This window comes from Ovis aries, chromosome 19 (genome assembly GCF_016772045.2).
Source record: "Ovis aries strain OAR_USU_Benz2616 breed Rambouillet chromosome 19, ARS-UI_Ramb_v3.0, whole genome shotgun sequence".
Lineage (NCBI taxonomy): Eukaryota > Metazoa > Chordata > Mammalia > Artiodactyla > Bovidae > Ovis > Ovis aries.
Genome location: NC_056072.1, coordinates 21889533 through 21913251, shown reverse-complemented (window position 1 = coordinate 21913251; position 23719 = coordinate 21889533). Strand labels below are relative to the sequence as shown.

The 23719-nt window shown below is 41.5% G+C and overlaps 1 protein-coding gene across 4 annotated transcripts in view; it reads right to left on the bottom strand.

Moving 5' to 3' along the window:
• SUMF1 (sulfatase modifying factor 1) overlaps positions 1–23510 on the bottom strand; it is a 98930-nt gene extending 75420 nt beyond the window's left edge. For all 4 annotated transcript variants that reach the window (XM_004018312.5, XM_042235927.1, XM_042235925.2 and 1 more), the window contains exons 1-3: positions 23216–23510; positions 10544–10717; positions 6685–6759 (exon numbers count right to left, since the gene is read on the bottom strand). In XM_004018312.5, the coding sequence (XP_004018361.2) occupies positions 6685–6759; positions 10544–10717; positions 23216–23485 (519 nt within the window). In that variant the 5' untranslated portion in view covers positions 23486–23510. The remainder of the gene's footprint in view (positions 1–6684; positions 6760–10543; positions 10718–23215) is intronic.
• Between the last annotated feature and the right edge of the window lie 209 nt (positions 23511–23719).

The following is a 23719-nucleotide window of genomic DNA, read 5'->3' as shown; positions in this document are numbered from 1 at the left end:
ATGCCATCCAGCCATAAAGATACTTAAATTATCTTTCAGTAATGAAGCAAAATATATTTGAAGACTAAAAAAAGTAATACCAAAGATATAGCCAAAAGCTAACAGAAATTAAAATGAAATACACATACTAATGTATACAGCATAAAATATATACATATATTTTAAAATAACTACATTAAGTATATATAGTATAAATATACACACATACATACATTTACTCAAAAGTGAAGTTAAGAGACATGGAAGACTGAGTGACAAAGTCTAACCAGCATCTAACTGGCGTCCCAGAGGAAAGAATGGAAAAAAAGGCAATATTCAAAAAGATCACGGTTAAGAATAATTCAGATATGATTTAAAAACACTTGTCCTCAGATTCAGGAAACTCAATGAAACTGAAGTAGAAAAATTGAAAGAAACCAATGGAGAAGGCATTGGCAACCCACTCCAGCACTCTTGCCTGGCAAATCCCATGGATGGAGGAGCCTAGTAGGTTGCAGTCCATGGGGTCACTAAGAGTCGAACACGACTGAGCGACTTCCCTTTCACTTTTCACTTTCATACATTGGAGAAGGAAGTGGCAACCCACTCCAGTGTTCTTGCCTGGAGAATCCCAGAGATGGGTAAGCCTAGTGGGCTGCCATCTATGGGGTCACACAGAATCGGACACGACTGAAGCAACTTAGCAGCAGCAGCAGCAACACCTAGGCATATCACAGTGAAACTGTAGAATAGCAAAGACAGGAGATTGTTTTAAAAGTGGACCAAACTCAATGACCTCAGAAGAACAGCCACAGAAGTTCCTGATGGCTGATGTTTTAACAGCAATGACAAAAATGAGAAGACAGTGAATTAAACCCTACAGTGTACTGGGAGGAAATAACTGCCAACTGGAAATTTTTACTTAGTTCAATTATCTTTCAGTGTAAGTGTTAGTCGCTCAGTCGTGCCCGACTCTTTGTGACCTCATGGACTGCAGCCGCCAGGCTCCTCTGTCCATGAGATTTTCCAGGCAAGGATACTGGAGTGGGTTGCCATTTCCATCTTTCAGTAATGAAGCAAAATATATTTGAACACAATTAATTTAAAAAATATTTACCAAAAGATCTCCTTTCAGCAGAAGAGACTTTTTTTTTTAATTTGAAAAAAGAAGAAAAAGGAAAAGCAGTCTTCGTAATTCTGAATCCTTAATGAAATTGGCTTTCAGTTGAAAAGACAGTCTCAAAATAGCTTCTCATCCTCCTTTTTCAAGGACACTTACTCAGCAATTTGTTTCCTGAAACTTTTAACAATTTTGAAAGTATTAAACCACAAACAAATAGATGATCGTTATTTCTCAGGTTCCCACCAAGAGGAATTGTTTTTTCCCATCTCACTGCTATTCCTCTATATTAGTGACCCAAGTATAAAAATGAAACATACTCTTTAGAAAGTATATATTTTAAATACCATCCTTTTAAGGTATTTTAAGTTATATAGAGTAAAAAAACAAAAACAACAACAAAAGCTAGCCTTAATCCCTTCTAGGATTTGATATCTATAGTTTTTAAGACACTGTTTTAAATGAAACATCCAAGTAATAACCACAAGTAGGCAAATTTCTACACACATATACTCTGTTTCTCACCGTTAAATTTACCATTTATCTCTACAAGAAAACCCTGAGAGCTAGATGGATGCTTTGCCTCTAAATGTTACACATTAAAAAACAAACCCAAGAGGACAGCGGCATCAGCACAGATTGTGAATCTCTCCAAGTCGATGCGTAGAACCAGGCACAGCAATTAGATAACCACTAGGTAAACACCAAAATCCTAACAACAGGCACAGCCAATCTATGTGACAAGGTACCTTTACCAAACCAGAATACAAACAGGCAAAGGAAGACTGCCAACAGCCACACAACCTGCACGGTTGTTACAGCTGGACCGGAGAAAACAGAAGAAAGCAACAAGTCATCAGAGCTGTGATGAAGAAAATCCCAAAGCAGCCAGTGGGCATCAGTGGAAAGCAGAGAATTATGAAAACGGGAATGGATTCTGCCCACTGTGGTGTAAGTGCGTGTTAGGGACCCATGGTGAGAAAGTACAAAGGCCACTGAACAGTCTTGCCCCGAGAATTCTTGACACTGATCTGCTAGGGTTCCCTTCCAGAACAGAGTCCCTCACCAAGGAGAAAGTTGAGAGAATAAAACCAAACTCTAGGAAACAAGGGACAAGAGAGAAAAGGAAGAGAAGGAGTGGAAGGGAAGAGGTACAGGAAATTCTGAGGAAACAGGAGGTCATATTTTTGAGGCCCATGTGAGCATAACTGAAGATAAGAGTTCTTCAAGTGACAGAAGCTACCCTGGACCACGCCTCCTTCTAAAGGGTACGTGATGCTCAAAACGCCATGTCAAAATGAGGTCAAGGGCATTAAGAAAATGACTCATGAGAGAATAAAATAAAATGGCATCAGCAAACTCAGATGAGTAGATAAATCAAGAAATAACTAAATCAAAAGAAAAGGCCACTTCAGAAATGAACACAAGAATACCTAAGAGACAAAGAAGATGTAAAGGAAGAAAAAAATTAATTAAAAAAAAAGATAGAAACGATTCAAAAGAAGTGATAAACTCTGAAAATGAATCTTACAAACAGATATATTAAGAGTTCCTAAAGAAGAAAACAAAGAATGTTTAAGAATGTTTAAATACATAGGTTCATGACATTAAAAAAAAAAAATCTGTGAGTATACAAATCTACATTTGTGATAAAATGAGATAGAACTAAATACACACATACCAATGAGTACATATAAAACTAGTAAAACCAGATGAAGGTAAGTGGGTTGTGTCAATTGTCAACTTCCTGCTTGTGAAACTGTTCTATGGTTATGTAAGATGCTAGCACTGGAGGAATCCAGGGGAAGGGTGTATGGGATATCTGTACTTCTTACAACCGCATGTAAATTTACAATATTCTTTAAATGTTTAATTAAAAAAAAAGAAATCGAATCGGTTATTTCTAGAGAGTACTAAGGGATCACTTCTTTATTTTAAAACCTAGTGAAGAATCAAGCATTTACTCTATCTTGTATGAACAGTATCAATGGTTAAGAAAATAGCAGATGAGGGAACCACCTCTTTATAAAGTCTCAATTAATTTAAAAAAAACGATTATATTCTCAACATCTTTCAGTGAACTAACCCCAATGAACTCATGGATCTAGACACTAACATTAACAGCATTAACAGCAGGTAACATTATAAAAAGAGAGAGAGGAAGATATTATGGGCCTTGTGGAGTAAGAACGTGTCACTATCTGAGGTCTTGCAGTGGGGTCCAAACGTGAGCCTGGTTAGGTCTATGGATCCAGACACCACTGGCAAGGAATGCACAGGACAGAGAGACGAGCTTAGGTGCAACATGAGAGGGCAATCCAGGAAAAAACCCTGGATTCTTTCACAGACAAATTGTTGGGGGGTGGGGTGGGGAGGGAGCAGCAGACAGGGCCAGGGGCTGGGGAGGAGCAGGATAATGGAAGAGAAATCCATAGATTATAACAGTCTTAACTAAGTCAAAAAAAAAATCTTAAAAGACACAAATTTGCTTTAAGTGGGCAGGACTAAATATTGGCAGTCTTGAGGATACATGCCTGCTGATAATACTCTAAAGAAATGCAGAGAAGTATCTAAAAAGTATCTTAAAGTATCAAGAAGTATCTTAAAAAGCAAGATAGGGACTTCCTTGGTGGTGCAGTGGTCAATACTCCAATGCAGGGGGCACATGTTCGATCCCTAGTCATGGAACTAAGATCCCACCTACTGCATGGTACTGCCAAACAACAACAAAAAAAAACTATTTTAAAAAAAAGCAAGATAGTGGCTACTTCAGGCACAGAGTAGGTGGTGTTCAGGATGTGGCACATGGTTGGGGTTGCTAGGGCAGGTGGCGAAATTCTAATTCCTGACTTAAGACAAGGTTACAGTGATGTTCATTTTAGAGTGACATAATAAAATGACACGCTTGATCTGTGTGATCCGTATTGGATTTTTCTTTTACAATGAAAAGGCTTTTTCTGAAAATGAAAAGTTATAGCCCTAGTGTTTCCTATCATGAGAGAGCATTTATGACATTTAAAATAATTAATTTCATTACATTATTTTAAAGAACTATATGAAACATAAAATAATCACATGATCATAAATATCTAAAACAACTGCATGAAAGTAAAATAATTAATTTAAAATATACATAAGAGTAAACCACATTAATAAATTCCAGCCAGCCAGTGAAACCTGGGGAAGGTTCTGAGGCCTATTTTTTATGTTAAAAAGGAGATTAACAAGTGCTACTGGGTTTTAGGGGCTTCCCTGGTGGCTCAGCTGGTAAAGAATCTGCCTGCAATGTGGGAGACCTGAGTTTGATTCCTGGGTTGGAAAGATCCCCTGAAGAAGGGAACTAAGAATACACTCCAGAATTCTGGCCTAGATAATTCCATGGACTGTATTGTCCATGGGGTCGAAAAGAGTTGGACACGACTGAGCAACTTTCACTTTCATTGAGTTTTCATAACAAGAAAACACTCAGATGAGACTTTCTTCTCAATCAGGCCTTACAAGAGCCCTGAGCCTGAGACTACATGATCTTATGTTTGGCCATGTGCCACCTTGATTCATCTGCTTCACGTAGTCACCTAGTGGCCCATCTTCTCTCCTACACTCTTGGAAACACCAGGTTAAAAATAGGTCTAGTGCATGAGGGTATGCCAAGACCTAAGAGGAGACAGAAAAAACAAAAACTTAGCTCCCTCAAATCACTGACAGGTTCATTTCACTCATTCCAGCCCTTTCTAATCATGCTTAAAAGGTTTACTTTTCCATTAAGAGCACTTAAGTGAGTGCCCAACACTATGGCCGGGTAACAGCTGCTTCTGCTCGTCCTGGTTACCCGCACACACCCTTCACTGTGGATTTAACAGGACACCGGCAGAGCCTAGTAATGATCAGCCTCTATGCCTAAAGTGCTCAGAGCTTCTCCACTGACAAGATGCCTTGTATCTGAAAGTGCAAAATACAAAACTAAGTGCCCTCCCCCATCGGAACTCCCTATCACAAAACAAGACCTCAGAGCCTGAGCTGTTCGCTCATCAACACTAAGCCAATCTGACCTCAAACCCCTTTAAAGAGGGGGGTGGGGGGGGGCAGGGTATATCAGATAACATAACAGACTTGCAATGTAAACTTGTGAGGAAAACTGAGATTCAGATGGAACTTGGCCATGTTTTTTAAAACATTGGGACTTCCCTGGTGGTCCCCTGGTTAAGGCTCGGCTCTCAATGCAGGGGGCATGGGTTAGATCCCTAGTTAGGGAACTAAGATCCCAAATACTGCAAGGCAGCAGGACAAAAAATAAAATAAAACAGAGTAATATGAAATACACACATAAAGGAAACCTGATTCTCCTATAAAATGGCTTGAGAGCAAGTTTGGTTTTACCTCATCTTTCCCCCTCACTCCCCCAGGTTTTCTACATGAGCCAAGCGAGGACGGTTAGCTCACAAGAGAGAACGGTGACGCCAACACATAAAGATGAGATTCAGGCAGGAGTTGAAAGGGAACCTGTATAAGAAAGGAAGATTAGTGCTGAAGTCCTGTCTTCCAAGTCGGGGTCTTATTCAGTCTCCCTGGGGTCAGTTGACCCCGTTTCCTTTCTTTCTCACCACCTTCTGCTTCTTCTGCAACCTCAGCCCTGTTTTGTGAACCCTCCGCTTTCCAGCTTACCTCCCCTCCCCTCCTTCCCTTGTATATTTTCTGCCATCTCATGAGGCAGATGAGTAAATATATACTCAAATATATACAGACGGTAAAGAATCCGCCTGCAAAGCAGGAGACCTGGGTTCAACCCCTGGCTTGGATAGATCTCCTGGAGGAGGGCATGGCAACCCCCTCGAGTATTCTTGCCTGGAGAATCCCATGGACAGAGGAGCCTGATGGGCTACAGTTCATGGGGTAGCAAAGAGTCAGACACGACTGAGTGACTAACACTTTCACTTTTCACTTTCACTTCAAATATACACAAACCTACTAAAATGTCTGCAACAGAAACCCTGAGCTCCCCTCACCACGCAGGTGCTTCTAGAGGCCTCATCCACTGCTTCCACGACTCCCCAGGGTCCCCTCTAAGAGAGGGTTCACCCCAGATGGCAAGAACCAGGTTCTGGCCTCAATTTCCTGTGATCATCCAGAGCAAAGGGCCCCTTTCATAAATGCTACTCTGATCATGTGAATTCACGAATCCTTTAAAAGGACACTGTCTCTCCATACCAACACCTGATGAGACCAAGACTTTAAGAATAGAAGTAAATTGGAAAAAAAATAAAAAATACACATTTAACCCTCCATTCTAAAAATGACTGTAAGTAAAAGAAACCCAGAAGTGTTTAAAGCCCGGGTAAGCTTCACTTATACTTAGGTACACGAGACAGTAGCTCAAGTCAGATTCAACACGTTAGACACTATCCCAGGTTTGTGTTATTTTCTTCAAGACATGGTGTCCTTGTCCATAGGCCTGTCCTGGGGGAAAATCTATAGCAGGAAAATGGTGAGTTACCGGGGGGAGGGGAAGGACTTGTAGTTTGGATTTTTCATCCAAGCCATTTCTAATGAGCAGTAAAGAAATATGAGCCTGTTAAAACATTACTTACTGCCTGCTGGATGTCAGACTTCACCTGCTCACTCAACATGCCTTCAAAAACAAAGGAGTCACCAAACTTCTCAGCCTGAAGGAAAGAAAGGAAATAAAAATCCAGAAAAGTTTGCAGTAACACATTTCATAAGTGCCATTTTCTGTGTACACTACTTGAGTGGTTCTTCTTGTCCAAATGAACTTAATTTTGTCATATGACCTCCCAAAGGATTCAGAAATGACATTAAAGCATCTGGCTTCCTATTAAAACAGGTTAGTGTCACTTACAGAGCCCATTTTCATTTTAGGCTCATGTAGCTGATAAGGATACAGATGGGAAGAGATTAGCTTTTGAGCCTGTGATTGTTTCTGTTGATGGAAACACATCTCCCCAAGTATTACAAATGACTTTGGAAAATAACAGGATTCTTTACATATCAGATCACATATCAAGCTTTTCCTTTGTTCTACTCCTGGAATCTAGCTAAAAGAAGCAAATGGCACTGTTTGCTGATATTCTGACACATTCTAGCTCCACTAAGGTGTCCACTGTGCTGATAAATCTCAAGTGGCCAACTTGAACACCAGGCGGAAATCTGTATTTTAATCATTTTTATTTAACGTTACTGTCGCAAGTCTGTATCTACTTGGTTTTCCTTGCTGCATGTGGCCCCAGTCAGCAAATGTGCAAAGTAGCCTCTTGGTTTCCATGGTTCTACTCTTCCAGTTTTCTTCCTCCTTTTGGATTCTTCCTACTCAGCTCCTAAAATACGTGGGCTCTCTTTCTAGCCCCTAAAACACTGTTGCTCCCTGGTGTTCTACCCTGCTTCTCTGCTCTTCTTACTCTATTCCAGCGGCTCTTGGGCTCTGTGCAGTTGAGATCAGCTGGCAAACTTGTTGCCACTACACATTACTGCTCCCCAAGCTCAGAGCTTCTGATTCTGGAGGTCTGGGGTGAGGCAAAGGAACCTGCACGTATGAACAGCTAAGCTGGTGACTCTAATATAGGCACTTGAGAGACACGGACCTGCTGCTGGACAAACTCGGCGATCTCATCATTTTAACCATTGCCAGCACTTCAAATGATGCTCAGATCTCTACCTGCATACATATCCTCTCCTCACTAGATGAGCAAAACTGCCTACTACACCCCTGGATTTCAGGCCTTATGAACACCTCAAATTCTTTTTCCTGATTCAAGCTCATCAACTTTTATGCATCCCAGCTCTTCTTCCTGTATTCCCTTGTGGCATCACCATGTCTAAAAACTCGGACCAGTCCCTCATTCAACAACATTGATCAAAGACCTACCAGATGCCCGCCTTTGGGCTACATGATAGAGATACAAGGTCAATATTACATAGGCATGGATTCTGACCTTAGAGCACTTATTCATGGAGCACTTAGAACAAGAGTCAAGTTGAAAAAAGAATGGAAGAAAATAAGTACAACTTTATTTGACACTGTAAGGGGGAGAGTATTGAGAAAAGTCTCCTTTTGAGAGAGTGGGCAGAGGAAGCCTCCCTGAGAAGGATAATTAAGATGAGATGACTTGAGAATGAGAAGGAGCCGGCCATGCAAAAGGGGGACAGGCAAGAAATTCTAAGCAGGGGAGAGTGTGGGCTGTGCCCCAAAGATGGCAAAAAGTGTCCAGTTTGCAAAGAACAGAAACAAGAACAGCAGGATCAGAATGTGATGAGCAATGGAAGTGTGATGTAAAATGAAGCTGGAGAAATGGAAAAAGACAAAAACAAAAAAACAACTGTAAAGTGCGATAAAAATATGAAGTATCTTATCCAAAGCGGGGGCTTTAACCCTTTTTATTCCCTAGGCCCTTTTGGCAGTCGGGTGAAGTGTATAAAACAAAATCAACACAATTACAAAGAAAGCAAGTTATATCAAAATATTTGTAAAACAAATGTGTGCTATAGTAACACATACAGGTGTGTGTCTATATGTATATGTCTGCCTTTTTCATTGTTTAATATATTAAATAAGATCTAGTGGCAGGTCTCATGATTATCATTTCTAAGGTGGGGATGAATACAAGTAATTTTAAGGTTAAGATCTCTGTGAAAAGAATAATGTGGCACAAAGTGTCTGTGATTTCTGCTGAGGACAAAGTCACAGGCATTGCTGCCATTTCTATACCACACTGTCTACTTCCTAATTAAATGACATGCTCAATTTCAGTTAGAGGGTAACAGAAATCCAGATGTAGTATCCCATCATCCATGCTCCCAGACACCCTAAATTCTACTCATTCTGTCTAATCTCGATGGAGAACCCTAGTCCATGGGAAACTTCCTGCCTTAAAAGCCATCTTCTAACTTCAGCAGACTATTGAGGAACTTGATCTGAGAGTACTCTCATGAAACAAAAAGAACAGAAACTTCTCACTAGGCATGGAAACAAAGAGGCAACCATTCTGTATATTTTCAGAAATGCCAAAGAAATGCGAAACCAAATTTGGAAGTTGTCTTGCTTTCAGCATTCACTCTGAATTTTTTTTTTTTTTTAATAAAAAAGATGTTCTACCCTGAAACAAAAAACAAGGCAGGGACTCCACAAACTGAAGGCGAGGGAAGAATCTTCTGGTAAGAAAAATGGGAAACCCATATATATATGACAAGGATATTTGAGCCTCTCAGAAGCTTCCGCCATCTAGAAAGGCTCCCTCTTCCCAGTACCACTGAATACAAACATCCACTTTCAGAACACTGCTCTGTGATTCAGCAACCACAGCAAACACTGGAATTGCTGAAGGAAACCTTGTGTGTCTTCAGGCACTGGAATAAAACCACAAAAATGAAAAGCTGCACTTCTTCATCTATCACTTATGAACTATGCCATGCTTCCAAAACACACGAACTATAAGTTTTTGAGAGGGAAGAGTGGCCTTACTTTACATGATGTTATCTCAAAAAGCCTGAGTGGACAGTGGCACTCTTTGGCATACTGCAGCACTGACACACCTGAGCATCAAGGTTAAAAGACGGGTGCTAGGGTCACACTGGCAAGGCCTGAACCACAGCTTCACCACTGACCAGCTATGGGACTCAGGGCAAGATGCTTTGATAATCCCCCGTTTACCACCTGAAAAGTAACCTGTCTCGCTGGGTTTCTATGAAAACAACAACTATAAACAGTGCTGCGATGAACACTGGGGTACACGTGTCTCTTTCAATTCTGGTTTCCTTGGTGTGTATGCCCAGCAGTGTCCATCAGCAGATGAATGGATACGAAAGCTGTGGTACATATACACGATGGAGTATTACTCAGCCATTAAAAAGAACACATTTGAATCAGTTCTAATGAGGTGGATGAAACTGGAACCTATTATACAGAGTGAAGTAAGCCAGAAAGAAAAATACCAATACAGTATACTAACGCATATATATGGAATTTAGAAAGATGGTAACAATAACCCTGTATATGAGACAGCAAAAGAGACACAGATGTATAGAACAGTCTTTTGGACTCTGTGGGAGAGGGCGAGGGTGGGATGATTTGGGAGAATAGCATGAAACATGTATAATATCATATACGAAACGAGTTGCCAGTCTAGGTTCAATGCATGATACTGGATGCTTGGGGCTGGTGCACTGGGACGACCCAGAGGGATGGTACGGGGAGGGAGGAGGGAGGGGGGTTCAGGATGGGGAACATGTGTATACCTGTGGCGGATACATGTTGATGTATGGCAAAACCAATACAATACTGTAAAGTAATTAGCCTCCAATTAAAATAAATAAATTTATATTAAAAAAAGGAAACAACAGTTAGATGAAACATAATAAGTGCTTGGCACAGCACTGGGAACGCAGTGAAAAGCGGTCAACTGATGAAGTCGTTCCTCCCCATCCCAATCCCGTTACCTCTGTCAGATAGCCAGTTGAGTTCACGAACTTCTCAAATTCAGCATTACTGACTTCATAGGCATCCATGTAAAAGGCATCAATAGCAACTCTCCTCGCAGGTGCTTCCCCATCCTGCTTTATCTGAGGATCATCTGTGCCCATTGTAAACACGCCGGCAGGGATGGGGACCATCTGCAGCAAAAGGGGAAACACAGGAGCCAGAGTGAACCCGGGTCAAGTGTAAAGTGCCAGCATGCGGTGAGCACCGGACGCAGAGCGAACCCCCGCCACAAAAGCCACTGAGAGATGAGGAAGGCGACCCCACACTCCAGCGAACGGCTAGTCACAAAAGGAAGAGAAGAGTCTTTAGGACAGTGATATATCTAGAAAAAAACTCTTCATAATACATATCTGCACACACACACACAAATAAATAAATGAAAAATAAAAAGGGCTTCCCTGGTGGTCCAGTGGCTAACACTCTGTGCTCCCAATTGAGGGAGGGGCAGGGTTCAATTCCTGGCCAGGGAACTAGATCCCACATACTGCAACTAGGAAGTGGCACAGCCAAATAAATAAATAAAAATTTTAAAAAAAAAATATCTGCACACACCATGGAAGCAGGTTTAGAGCAAGAGTCACCAAGCTCCTAATGACTGGAGGTCAGAGGCAGGGAGAATATTCCACTTCTTTATACATCTGAAGGAAATGGCAACCCACTCCAATACTCTTGCCTGGAAAATCCCAAGGACAGAGGAGCCTGGAAGGCTGCAGTCCATGGGGTTGCAAAGAGTTGGACACGACGGAGTGACTTCACTTCACTTCACTTTATACATCGGCGCATTTTCCTCCTTTACTATGTTCTTATTCCTTTTAAACTATTTTAAACAGCAAATATAAAAATGCCACATATAATTCTTTTAAAACCTACTCAGTCAATCAAAGTTGCCAATGATAATGGAAAAGACCTAAATCACTCAAATGGAAAATCTAAAACATTTACTAAAGGACTCTGCCTTGTCCTTTTTTAACACCTTATCTAAACTCCAGCTGCAGTTACTTTGTTTCTATCTATAAGACAGCATATTAACAAGCAGAGACATCACTTTGATGACAAAGATCCATACAGTCAAAGCTATGGTTTTTCCAGTAGTTGCGTATGGATGTGAGAGCTGGACCGTAAAGAAGGCTGAGCACCAAAGAAATGATGCTTTTGAACTGGGGTGCTGGAGAAGACTCTTGAGAGTCCCTTGGACTGTAAGAAGATCAAACCAGTCCATCCTAAAGGATATCAGTCCTCAATATTCATTGGAAGAACTGACGCTGAAGCTGAAGCTGAAGCTCTAATATTTTGGCCACCTGATGTGAAGAGTTGATTCACTGGAAAAGAACCTGATGCTGGGAAAGATTGAAGGCAGGAGGAGAAGGGGAAACAGAAGATGAGATGGCTGGATGGCATCACTGACTCAATGGACATGAGTTTGAGCAAGATCCGGGAGTTGGTGATGGACAGGGAAGCCTGGCATGCTGCACTCCATGGGGTCGCAAAGAGTCAGACATGACTTAGTGACTGAACAACAACTGTTTTATATAAATTCTAAACACCAAGAGGGCAGCAACTGAGGCTACCTTGTTCACATGTTGTCCTAGCACTAAACATAAGATATGAGGATCACACCTAAAATTTTCAGTTAATAAACACAGGTCCAAGGTCAGCATTATTGGGGAAATGCAGATGAAATCTACAATGAGATTCCACTTCACACCCACCAGCACAGCTGTAATCAGAAACACAGATAAGAACAAGTGTCGACAAGGATGCAGGAAAATTGCAACTCTTTACGTTGCTGGTAGAAATGTAAAGTAACACTGCTGCTTTAGAAAACAACGTCAGTTCTTCAAAAAGCTACATAAAGAGTTAGCACATGATCATGCAGTTCCACTTCTAGGGTTATACCCAAGACAAATGAATCCATATGTCCATGAAAAAACCTGTACAGTAATGTTCATAGCAGCATTATTCATAATACCCCAAAAGTGGAAACAACCCAAATATTCATTTGTCCACTGATGAACAAATAACATGTCACACATCCACAAAATAGAAATCAGCCATAAAAAGAAACAAAGTACCACACGGGTGAACCTTGAGAACATGATGCTAAATGAAAGAATCTACTCACAAAAAGCTGTATATTGTATGATTCCATTTATACAAAATGCCCAGAGCTGAAGCCAAAGAGACAGGAAGTAGATCAGTGATTGCCAGAGCCTGCAGGGAGGTGGGCAGAGGGAATAAGTGCTAATGAGTATGGGGTTTCTTTTCAGAGTGATGAAATGTCCTAGAATTAGTGACGATGCCTGTTGAAATCTTGTGTCTATACTAAAACAAACACTGAATTGTAAACTTTCAAAGGGCGAATTTTATGACTTGTCATTTGTATCTCAATTTCTAAACAGCAACACAATCATACCATCTATCAGAAATATACTCTGCAGACACAGTGTCTTACATGCTAATCATTTGAGTGAAAAAGCAATTCACTCACTTCTCAGCAGATTAGGATTTATCAGATCTCTGATCTAGAAAACAAAAGTTCGACTTGAGGAAAAGAAAAAAGGAAACTAGAGTAATAGCTAGTAGGAATAAAAACAGAAAACGTGGCTTAGCAATAAGAGCAGAAAAGTTCAAAAAACGAGTTCAGAAGTAACAGAAAGTAATGATCAGTAATCATGGTTTCCTACTCTCTATTTCCACTCTCTTTACTGGTGGTTGCTTTCAATTTTGTGCATGTATTTCTCAATGAAAATGGAGCTGCTTTCATCATGACATATGTAATAAATGTTTTAATGTCCAATGTATTATTATTAAGAAGTCATCCCAACCTCGCCCATCTGCTAATCCCAACAGTTTAGCAAGCACCCAGTTTTACTGGGTCTCCTAAATGTATATCCCTCTCATCTTTCCCCTTTTCTGTTTCTCAGTAAATGCAGTAGCCTCACAATTGGCTCCTCTGCCTCCAGCTTCATACTTTCACATTTCTCCTAGCTCCTCTCTAAGCCATCAACCCTCCACTCAAATCATTCATACAACAAATACCCAAGCCCCTACTGAACCTTCCAAAATATGTCTTCTATATCCAACACAATTTCCTGAAGCTCTGCTTGGAACAGAAAAAGGTTGGAAACAAACGAAATATTCTTCAGTATTGGAATGATTAACTAAGTTGTGGGCCACCCATAAAATGGAAAATTAAGCAGCCACAAGAAAAGAAAAAGAAGGAAAATTGAGGGAGAAAATAAGACAGTTTTAATATATAGATATGGAGGGATCTCACCAGGATAAAGGGATAAGGAATGGAGAAGACAATGACAATTCATGGCCAATTCATATTGATGTATGGCAAAAACCATCACAATATTGAAAAGTAATTCCTCCAATAAAAATAAATAAATTTTTTTAAAAGAAAGCATGGTATGTTATCATTTCTGGAGAAAGGAGGTGAGAGGGAAAATATAGATTCACATCTTCTTTTTGTATTTGCTTACATTTGCAGAATACCACTCTGGGAAGGTATTCAAGAAACTCATGCAGTGGTTGTCAGAGGGTAAGGTTATTATGTAAGTGGAAAATTTTTCACCATACACCCTTCTAGACAATTATTTTTTAATTTTAAAACCATGTACTGTACTCTCTATTGATTATGCCATTTTCCTACTTAAATTCTTTAGGGTTCTCCACCACCTTTCAGAGTATAATAAACTATCAAAGCATCAGAGCCCATCTCTCTCACCCTGGACTCCATCTGTACTTCATCTCTCCGTTAACGACATCTGTGTTCAAGGATCATCTCCTACAGAAAGCCTTTCCGGCCTGCATTTCCCTCTGCTGGCTCGGCATACATCCCTCATTAGGGTCCTTTGTTAAACACCGTTTTATCCCAACACCTGCCCTTGATCCCAGGCTCCTTGGGGACCAGAACTAAAGTTGTCATGTCTCTATCCCCAGCTCCTAGTATGGTGCATAATTCAAGGAAGGAAGGAAGGATGGAAGGGAGGAAGGAAGAAGGGAAGGAAGAAACCTCATTGACTGAACAGATGATTTCACAAATACAATGAAAAATCTATCATTTTAATTACTCCTAATTATAAAAATTCTCGGGGAAGGAGGTGGGAGGGGGGTTCAGGATGGGGAACACGTGTACCCCGTGGTGGATTCATGTTGGTGTGTGACAGAACCAATACAATATTGTAAAGTAATTAGCCTCCAATTAAAATAAATAAATTTAAATTTTAAAAAAATTCTCCTTCTTCTATAACACCATCCCAGACATGGATAGCGTGTCTGCATCACAGTGAAACCTGCTGAACAGACTCTGCTCAGAGACTGAACTAGGTTCACACATTATTCTCATCATTTGTCAAGCGTCTGGGACACAAGATCCCTTAGTCCTAAGATGAGAAGTCAGAATGTTAAGCAGCTCTGCAAAGAAGCAGAAAAATAGAAGCCTGCAGATAAAAGCTTAAAATGATTATTAAAATGTTCTAATAGAAGGTTTCATGTCTCATAAAGGACTTGAAGGAAAAAAATAAAAGCTTTCCAGCAGCAGACAAGGAGGTCCTTTTCTAAGAACAGTTGTTCATACCTTCCTACAAACACAAGGTCCATAGGAAGCTATGGGCCTCATTGTATCGTATGAAGTTTTACTATTATCTCAGTTTCTCATCCCACTATCCCTCCAGGTGAGTACCAACAATGCCAACACAATCACAACTTCCACTGCGGACTCCTGGCCTGGTTGCTTTTTTTTTCCCCCTCTTTTTCATTGACTGTCAGAGATAACCCACACTGAAGAAGCCAAGTTTCCACTCTGGAGGCGATAGACAAAAATAGACCACAAAACTCTGACTGGATCATAATTCCCAAATTATACTAATGAAGTGAAATCTCGGTCCTGCAAATGTGAAGTGCTGTTCCATTGAAACCCGGAGCATCAGGTCTCACAGTCGTAAGCCAAATTCAAAGAACCACTTTCACCACGTCTTCATAAAGGTCCAGGTTCAAACAGTCCATTCTTCCCCGGCAGTCAGCTCAAACCCTGCTGCCACCAGTTTCTGCTACTACCAAGCCAAAAGCACACGTGAAGTCAAAGTGACCGTCTTACCATTAGGACTGTATTCGGGCTACACACTCCGCCCAGGTGCAGGGAACATCTATTATTTTTGCTCACCTGGCACCCATTCCTTCCTGTTCTTCTAAGAGCAAGTGACATCTCTCTGAAAACCAGTTCTTCAGCTGAGAGCATGACGCCGGGTGTGGTGGTGGGGGGAGCTGGATAACTGCTCCACCTCCCATGATTCAGGTCTGATGATTTTCATCACCACATTCTTTTGACCATAGGGATACAATTAGAGACAGACACACGACCTAATCACAGTTAATCTCAGAACTTCTGCTGGTGCTACGAGGGAAAAAAACCTTTCTTCCAGTTTTTTTATCAGTAGAAAGGATGCTAAAGCTGAAACTCCAATACTTTGGCCACCAGATGCGAAAAACTGACTCATTTGAAATGACCCTGATGGTGGGAAAGATTGAAGGCAGGAGGAGAAGGGGACAACAGAGGATGAGACAGTTGGATGGCATCACCAACTCAGTGGATATGAGTTTGAGTAAACCCTGGGGTCCATGGGGTCACAAAGAGTTGGACAGGACTGAGCGACTGAACTAAGAAGGGATACTACCCGAACGTGATACTAACCGAACGTGATACTACCCGAACGTGAAGCCTACACAGAAGAAAGAAGAGCTGTCAAGAGAGAGCCAGAAGGAGAGACCTGAAGATGCTGCCTGAGGTCCTGGATCCAGCCGTGTCTGGGGCCACAGCTGTACTTGAACTTCCCAGTCATGACAGCCCGTCCCCCAGTTTTTTTAATCACTCTTGGGAGTCCCCTGGACAGCAAGGAGATCAAACCAGCCAAGTCTAATAGGAATCAATCCTGAATATTCACTGGAAGGACTGATGCTAAAGATGAAGCTCCCAATATTTTGGTCACCTGAAGCAAAGAGCAGACTCACTGGAAAAGACACTGATGCTGGGAAACACTGAGGGCAGAAGGGAGTGTCAGAGGATGAGATGGTTGGATGGCATCACCGATTCAATGGACATGAGTATGAGCAAACTCCGGGAGATAGTGAAGGACAGGGAAGCCTGGCATGCTGCAGTTCACGGGGTCACAGAATTAGACACGACTTAGCGACTGAACAACAATAACAAGAAGCTAGCTGTAAGAATCTTTTCTTTCACTTGCCTCTGTGGGTTGTTTTTTTTTTTCTTTTTTTAACAGAGAAAGGGAGATATATTTAAATGTTATAACAGTTACCTCGTATGCTGCTGGCATACTGATATTCACAGCTTATAAAGTAAAAAACCTAAACTTTTAAAGTCAGCTCTGAAATAGATGCATTTTCATCAATACATTCACTAGGTCTGGTCTTCTGAAATGAGGTAAATCAAATAATTGAGATTATTTGTTAAAGAACAAACTCAACATGTCAGCAGCAAATTTCAGTTAAAGTAACCTGGAAACCAATGTTCCCATAACTGCAGTACAAAGTTTGGGTTTTTGTTTTATACACAAAAGCAAAATTAACTTATATGTAATTCTTTTGTGTAGCACTCTCCTTTTTCCCTCTTTCCTCTCCTCAAACCTAAGCAAAAAGCTAAAAGCTCTGGAGGAAGCTGAGTGGACAAGAAAACCAAGCTCCTTGATTCTGCCCACGAAGCGCTGCCTTAACTATCTATGTAGGACTTATCTACCTCCATCATCCTCTCACTCTACTGCCACTAATTGCAGACGGAATGACAGTGAAGTCCCTTCAAGCCCTGTGAGTTTATGATTATATTCGGCCTCAGTTGTTACATCTGTAAACTGGGGGATAATATCTCACAGGATCCTTGGGAGGACGAGATACAGCAAAAAGACTATTTGCCAAAGGTTTCTTTTAAAAGGATCTGATACCCTTTATTCCCTTGGCAGTTTCTCAACATTGAAGCCAGTAACAACAAAAAAGGTAAGATCATTCCAGAAATTGTTATACCATGCTTAAATATGTAAAGCACTCAGAGGATACAGAGATTAAAGCAGGACTAAAAAATTGCTTCCCATGCAGAATGAGACATCAAACAATTACACAAATAACACTACTTAAATATATACACATTTCCCTCAAACAACGACAAAATACCTGAGAACACGGAGGATAAAAACACTACTTCTTCCTGGAGGAAAGGGGTCAGAGAGGAGAGGGCATTCAATCACACTTTGACACCTGGGTCAGCATTACCCTAGCAAACCATTCTCAGACAGGAAATCAACTGACTTCATCTATACAAACAGAGATGGCACACACAGTTTTATCATCTCATTATCCTCAATGCCACATCAAACAACTACTGTAAATGATACATGGAAATTAAAATATTTTGATACCTTTTTTATAAAATAATCAGCAGTGTAGAACACTGTTAGAAAAGCTTTCTCAAAGAGCACTATATATTTTGTTAACTGGAGGGAACTTACGTAAAATTTGAAAGTATCTTTATTGTTTCCCAGACAATTCTTACTGCGTTAACTTTCTAGCGAAACTAAATTCCTTGAGAGTAACGCCCAGGGCTATTTACTTCTTTGTGTACCTCATCTTGCCAAGTGCTCATTAAATTAAAATATATTTTTTTAAAAAAACACCTCATACCTAAAAGGTGTTACATGAAATAGGGTGAAAATGTCACGCCCAGAAATCTTAAATTACTTACATTTCCTAGAATACACCAATGCATTTGTACAATGGTTCGTCTATACCCATGCTATTCTCCTTCTTGCAAGGTCCTTCAAGCTGCCTCGCCATCCCCAACTGTTGAAAATGTTTCCTCCAAAGCCTAGCTTACTGCATCTTTTTGTTTGAGCACCTCCTGACTTATTCAATATCACAGTAATACAAGTCTTTGCCCCAACCAGTAACACTGAAGAAGCTGAAGTTGAACGGTTCTATGAAGACCTACAAGACCTTTTAGAACTAACACCCAAAAAAGATGTCCTCTTCATTATAGGGGACTGGAATGCAAAAGTAGGAAGTCAAGAAACACCTGGAATAACAGGCAAATTTGGCCTTGGAATGCGGAATGAAGCAGGGCAAAGACTAATAGAGTTTTGCCAAGAAAATGCACTGGTCATAGCAAACACCCTCTTCCAACAACACAAGAGAAGACTCTACACATGGACATCACCAGATGGTCAATACCAAAATCAGATTGATTATATTCTTTGCAGCCAAAGATGGAGAAGCTCTATACAGTCAACAAAAACAAGACCAGGAGCTGACTGTGGCTCAGATCATGAACTCCTTATTGCCAAATTTAGACTCAAATTGAAGAGAGTAGGGAAAACCGCTAGACCTAAATCAAATCCCTTATGATTATACAGTGGAAGTGAGAAATAGATTTAAGGGCCTAGATCTGATAGATAGAGTGCCTGATGAACTATGGAATGAGATTCATGACACTGTACAGGAGACAGGGATCAAGACCATCCCCATGGAAAAGAAATGCAAAAAAGCAAAGTGGCTGTCTGGGGAGGCCTTACAAATAGCTGTGAAAAGAAGAGAGGCGAAAAGCAAAGGAAAAAAGGAAAGATATGAGCATCTGAATGCAGAATTTCAAAGAATAGCAAGAAGAGATAAGAAAGCCTTCTTCAGTGATCAATGCAAAGAAATAAGAGGAAAAGAAAAGAATGGGAAAGACTAGAGATTTCTTCAAGAAAATTGGAGATACCAGGGGAACATTTCATGCAAAGATGGGCTCGATAAAGGACAGAAATGGTATGGACCTAATAGAAGCAGAAGACATTAAAAAGAGGTGGCAAGAATACACAGAAGAACTGTACAAAAAGATCTTCATGACCAAGTTAATGACAATGGTGTAATCACTCACCTAGAGCCAGATATCCTGGAATGTGAAGTGAAGTGGGTCTTAGAAAGCATCACTGTGAACAAAGCTAGTGGAGGTGATGGACTTCCAGTTAAGCTATTTCAAATCCTGAAAGATGATGCTGTGAAAGTACTGCACTCAATATGCCAGCAAATTTGGAAAACTCAGCAGTGGCCACAGGACTGGAAAAGGTCAGTTTTCATTCCAGTCCCTAAGAAAGGCAATGCCAAAGAATGCTCAAACTACCGCACAACTGCACTCATCTCACACACTACTAAAGTAATGCTCAAAATTCTCCAAGCCAGGCTTCAGCAATACGTGAACCGTGAACTTCCTGATGTTCAAGCTGGTTTTAGAAAAGGCAGAGGAACCAGAGATCAAATTGCCAACATCCACTGGATCATCAAAAAAGCAAGAGAGTTCCAGGAAAACATCTATTTCTGCTTTATTGACTATGCCAAAGCCTTTGTGTGGATCACAATAAACTGTAAAAATTCTGAGAGAGATGGGAATACAGACCACCTGACCTGCCTCTTGGGAAATCTGTATGCAGGTCAGGAAGCAACAATTAGAACTGGACATGGAACAACAGCCTGGATCCAAATAGGAAAAGGAGCACGTCAAGGCTCTATATTATCACCCTGCTTATTTAACTTATATGCAGAGTACATCATGAGAAATGCTGGGCTGGAAGAAGCACAAGCTGGAATCAAGATTGCCAGGAGAAATATCAAGAACCTCAGATATGCAGATGACACCACCCTTATCGTAGAAAGTGAAGAGGAACTAAAAAGCCTCTTGACAAAAGTGAAAGAGGAGAGTGAAAAAGTTGGCTTAAAGCTCAACATTCAGAAAACGAAGATCATGGCATCTGGTGCCATCACTTCGTGGCAAATAGATGGGGAAACAGTATCAGAGTTTGTATTTTGGGGCTCAAGAATCACTGAAGATGGTGATTGCAGCCATGAAATTAAAAGACGCTTACACCTTGAAAGGAAAGTTATGACCAACCTAGACAGCATATTCAAAAGCAGAGACATTACTTTGCCAACAAAGGTCCATCTAGTCAAGGCTATGGTTTTTCCAGTGGTCATGTATAGATGTGAGAGTTGGACTGTGAAGAAGGCTGAACGCTGAAGAATTGATGCTTTTGAACTGTGGTGTTGGAGAAGATCCTTGGACTGCAAGGAGATCCAACCAGTCCATTCTGAAGGAGATCAGTCCTGGGATTTCTTTGGAAGGAATGATGCTTTTTGGCCACCTCATGCGATGAGTTGACTCATTGGAAAAGACTCTGATGCTGGGAGGGATTGGGGGCAAGAGAAGGGGACGACAGAGGATGAGATGACTGGATGGCATCACCGACTCGATGGTTGTGAGTTTGAGTGAACTCCGGGAGTTGGTGATGGACAGGGAGGCCTGGCGTGCTGCAATTCATGAGGTCAGAGTTGGACATGACTGAGCGACTGAACTGACTGACTCTTTACCTTCCTCTCAATTTTGTTCTGAACCTAAAACTACTCAAAAAGAAAAATCCTTTTTCTAAAAGAAGAAAGAAAATTAAGAGGAAAAAGAGTTATCACTAGGACCATGTATCTTTCCCATAATATTGAACTTCCAAAATCCAGAATAAATTGGTAAGTGTCAGAATGAGACTAAAGTCATTTGCACATAAACTAAAACATTGGAAACCAAGGAAAATAGACAATGAATAGCCTCCTAAGAAGTCCTTTGTCTTGATAAGAAGTCCATTTCATGTTCAAGAATTAAGTTTAGGAGTCCTTCAAGGCTTGTGAGCTGTGTTCTCAACCATTGTTAATTTACTAACAACTTGAGACGCTGCCAATGGCACTCCACTCCAGTACTCTTGCCTGGAAAATCCCATGGATGGAGGAGCCTGGTAGGCTGCAATCCATGGGGTCGCTAAGAGTCAGGCACGACTGAGCGACTTCACTTTCACTTTTCATTTTCATGCATTGGAGAAGGAAATGGCTACCCACTCCAGTATTCTTGCCCTGGAGAATCCCAGGGACAGGGAGCCTGATGGGCTGCCATCTATGGGGTTGCACAGAGTCGGACACAACTGAAGTGACTTAGCAGCAGCAGCAACAGAGATGCTGCCAAACATTATAGAAACTGAACGGAAGTGAAAATGAACATAAAATAAATGCATGTAAACAAAATATAATTAATTTAACTAATGTTTAAAGTGAATGCAAGATATGGCCAAAGATGACCCATACAATAATCAATCTGGACATGAAACCACTCTAAAGGGCTGAAAAAAAAGCGTATCTTAAAAATGTGATTCAAAAGATACCTATATCCGATTCTGGGATCAATCAGACATTGGACCTTTTAAAATGAGGAGTGTTCAGTACTGGCCAGAAGGTCCTTGGTAAAAGTTTGACACTGATCAGTGTACACGCAGATAAGACTGCAACCCTGTTAGAGCAACAGATGGCTTTCTCACAGAAGGAGAGACAGACTCAATTACCATTCAAGTTAGAGGAATATGGCCAACACACACTGCAATTGTAACCAAAGCTCCTTACCACACAAAAGATAAATGCTAATAATTCAGGGCATCCTTTGAGGAACAACAAAAATTTAAATGCCAATAATTACAATACAGGATGGAGAAACAAAAGGAAGTCCAGCTACCAACCTCCTAACACTCTATACAGTCACGAGATTATGGTGCTGACCCCCATCACTCTCACAACCTTGTTGGGGAGAGATACCAGCAGACAATTATCTTTAGTAATCATTATATCAGAGTAAACAGGTACTACTGTGTCAGCATATGGAAATACTGAAGGCGCAGAAAGGAGATTAGGTAAGGTCTGCAGGAGGCTTCCCAGGAGGCTCAGTGGTAGAGTCTGCCTGCCAATGAAGGAGACCCGGTTCCCATCCGAGTTGGGAAGATCCCCTGGAAAAGGAACTGGAAACCCACTCTAGTATTCTTGCCTGGGAAGTCCCACAGAGAAGTCTGGCAAGCTACAGTTCACAGGGTTACAAGAGTTGGACACGACTTAGCAACTCAACAGCAACTACCACTACTGTTTTCCTTAGTTCTTCACATGAACTAAAGTGCTAAGGACAGCAGAGTAAATAGGACAAGTCCTCAAGAAGCATAATCTACAGTAAGAGACTACCGGCATGTATACAACAATGTTACAGATACTGACACCCAGTGTCCTGATTCCTTCACAATTAATGAGAAGAACCTAGGACTCCTCTGTCCATGGAATTTTCCAGGCAAGAATACTGGAATGGGTTGCCATGTCCTACTACACTGGATCTTCCCAACCCAGGGATCAAACCCCAATCTCCTGATTGGCAGATGGATTCTTTACCCTGGCACCACCTGGAAAGTCTAAACCTACATCTGTATAACTTAAAATCGGAGAACCTCATCAAAAAGATAGGGTTGAAAGAAAAGGAAGTAGGAAATAAAAGACAAGAAAATGAGAGACAACTGTTCTCAAACCAAACTACCTAATACTCAGAATTAGGCAGAGCCCCAGGACCCAGCTGTTTTGGAGGGCGGAGGAACTTCTCATCAAACTAGATCGGCCAGTGCGCGACTTGGCGACGTGATTATAATCTTTACTTGCCCTCCTCCAACCACTTGGTTTACCCATCCCAGCCCTGTCGAGGAACCTGGCGACCCCCACCCATCATCAGGGAATCGAGAGAGCACCTTGGTGGGCGGGGATGGCCGCCCTCCGGGGACCGACCCCGGGGCGTTCGCCTCCCGCGAGTATCGGTGCGCGGCTGCCGAGCTTCCCTGGGCCCCGGGGCGCTGGGGATTGCCACAACCGCAGGAGCCCGCGAGGGACGGCGCGCCTGCCTCAGGCCCAGCCTCTTCGCCCCCAGCCGCCCAGCCTAGCAGCAAGAACAGCGACAACAAGAGGACGAGAGTGAGCCCGGCGCCGCTTCCTCGAGCTGGCCCTAGCGCGGGCGCAGCCATGTTGTCCCGCGAGCCATGTGACCCTGTAGGTCACGTGTCCCCGCCCACCTTAAAGGGGCCAAGCCCTAGGCTGACTTGAGAAGTGGCCTTGATTGTTGTCCTGTCTCCACTTCTCTCCAGGTAGATCTCCTTTAGAGCCTTCCTCCTTGGCTGTGCTTACGTAAAAACAACAAAAGCCCAGAAGTCATGAGCTTCTGCAGCCTGTATACCCCATTATTATTTTTTGGTTGAAAA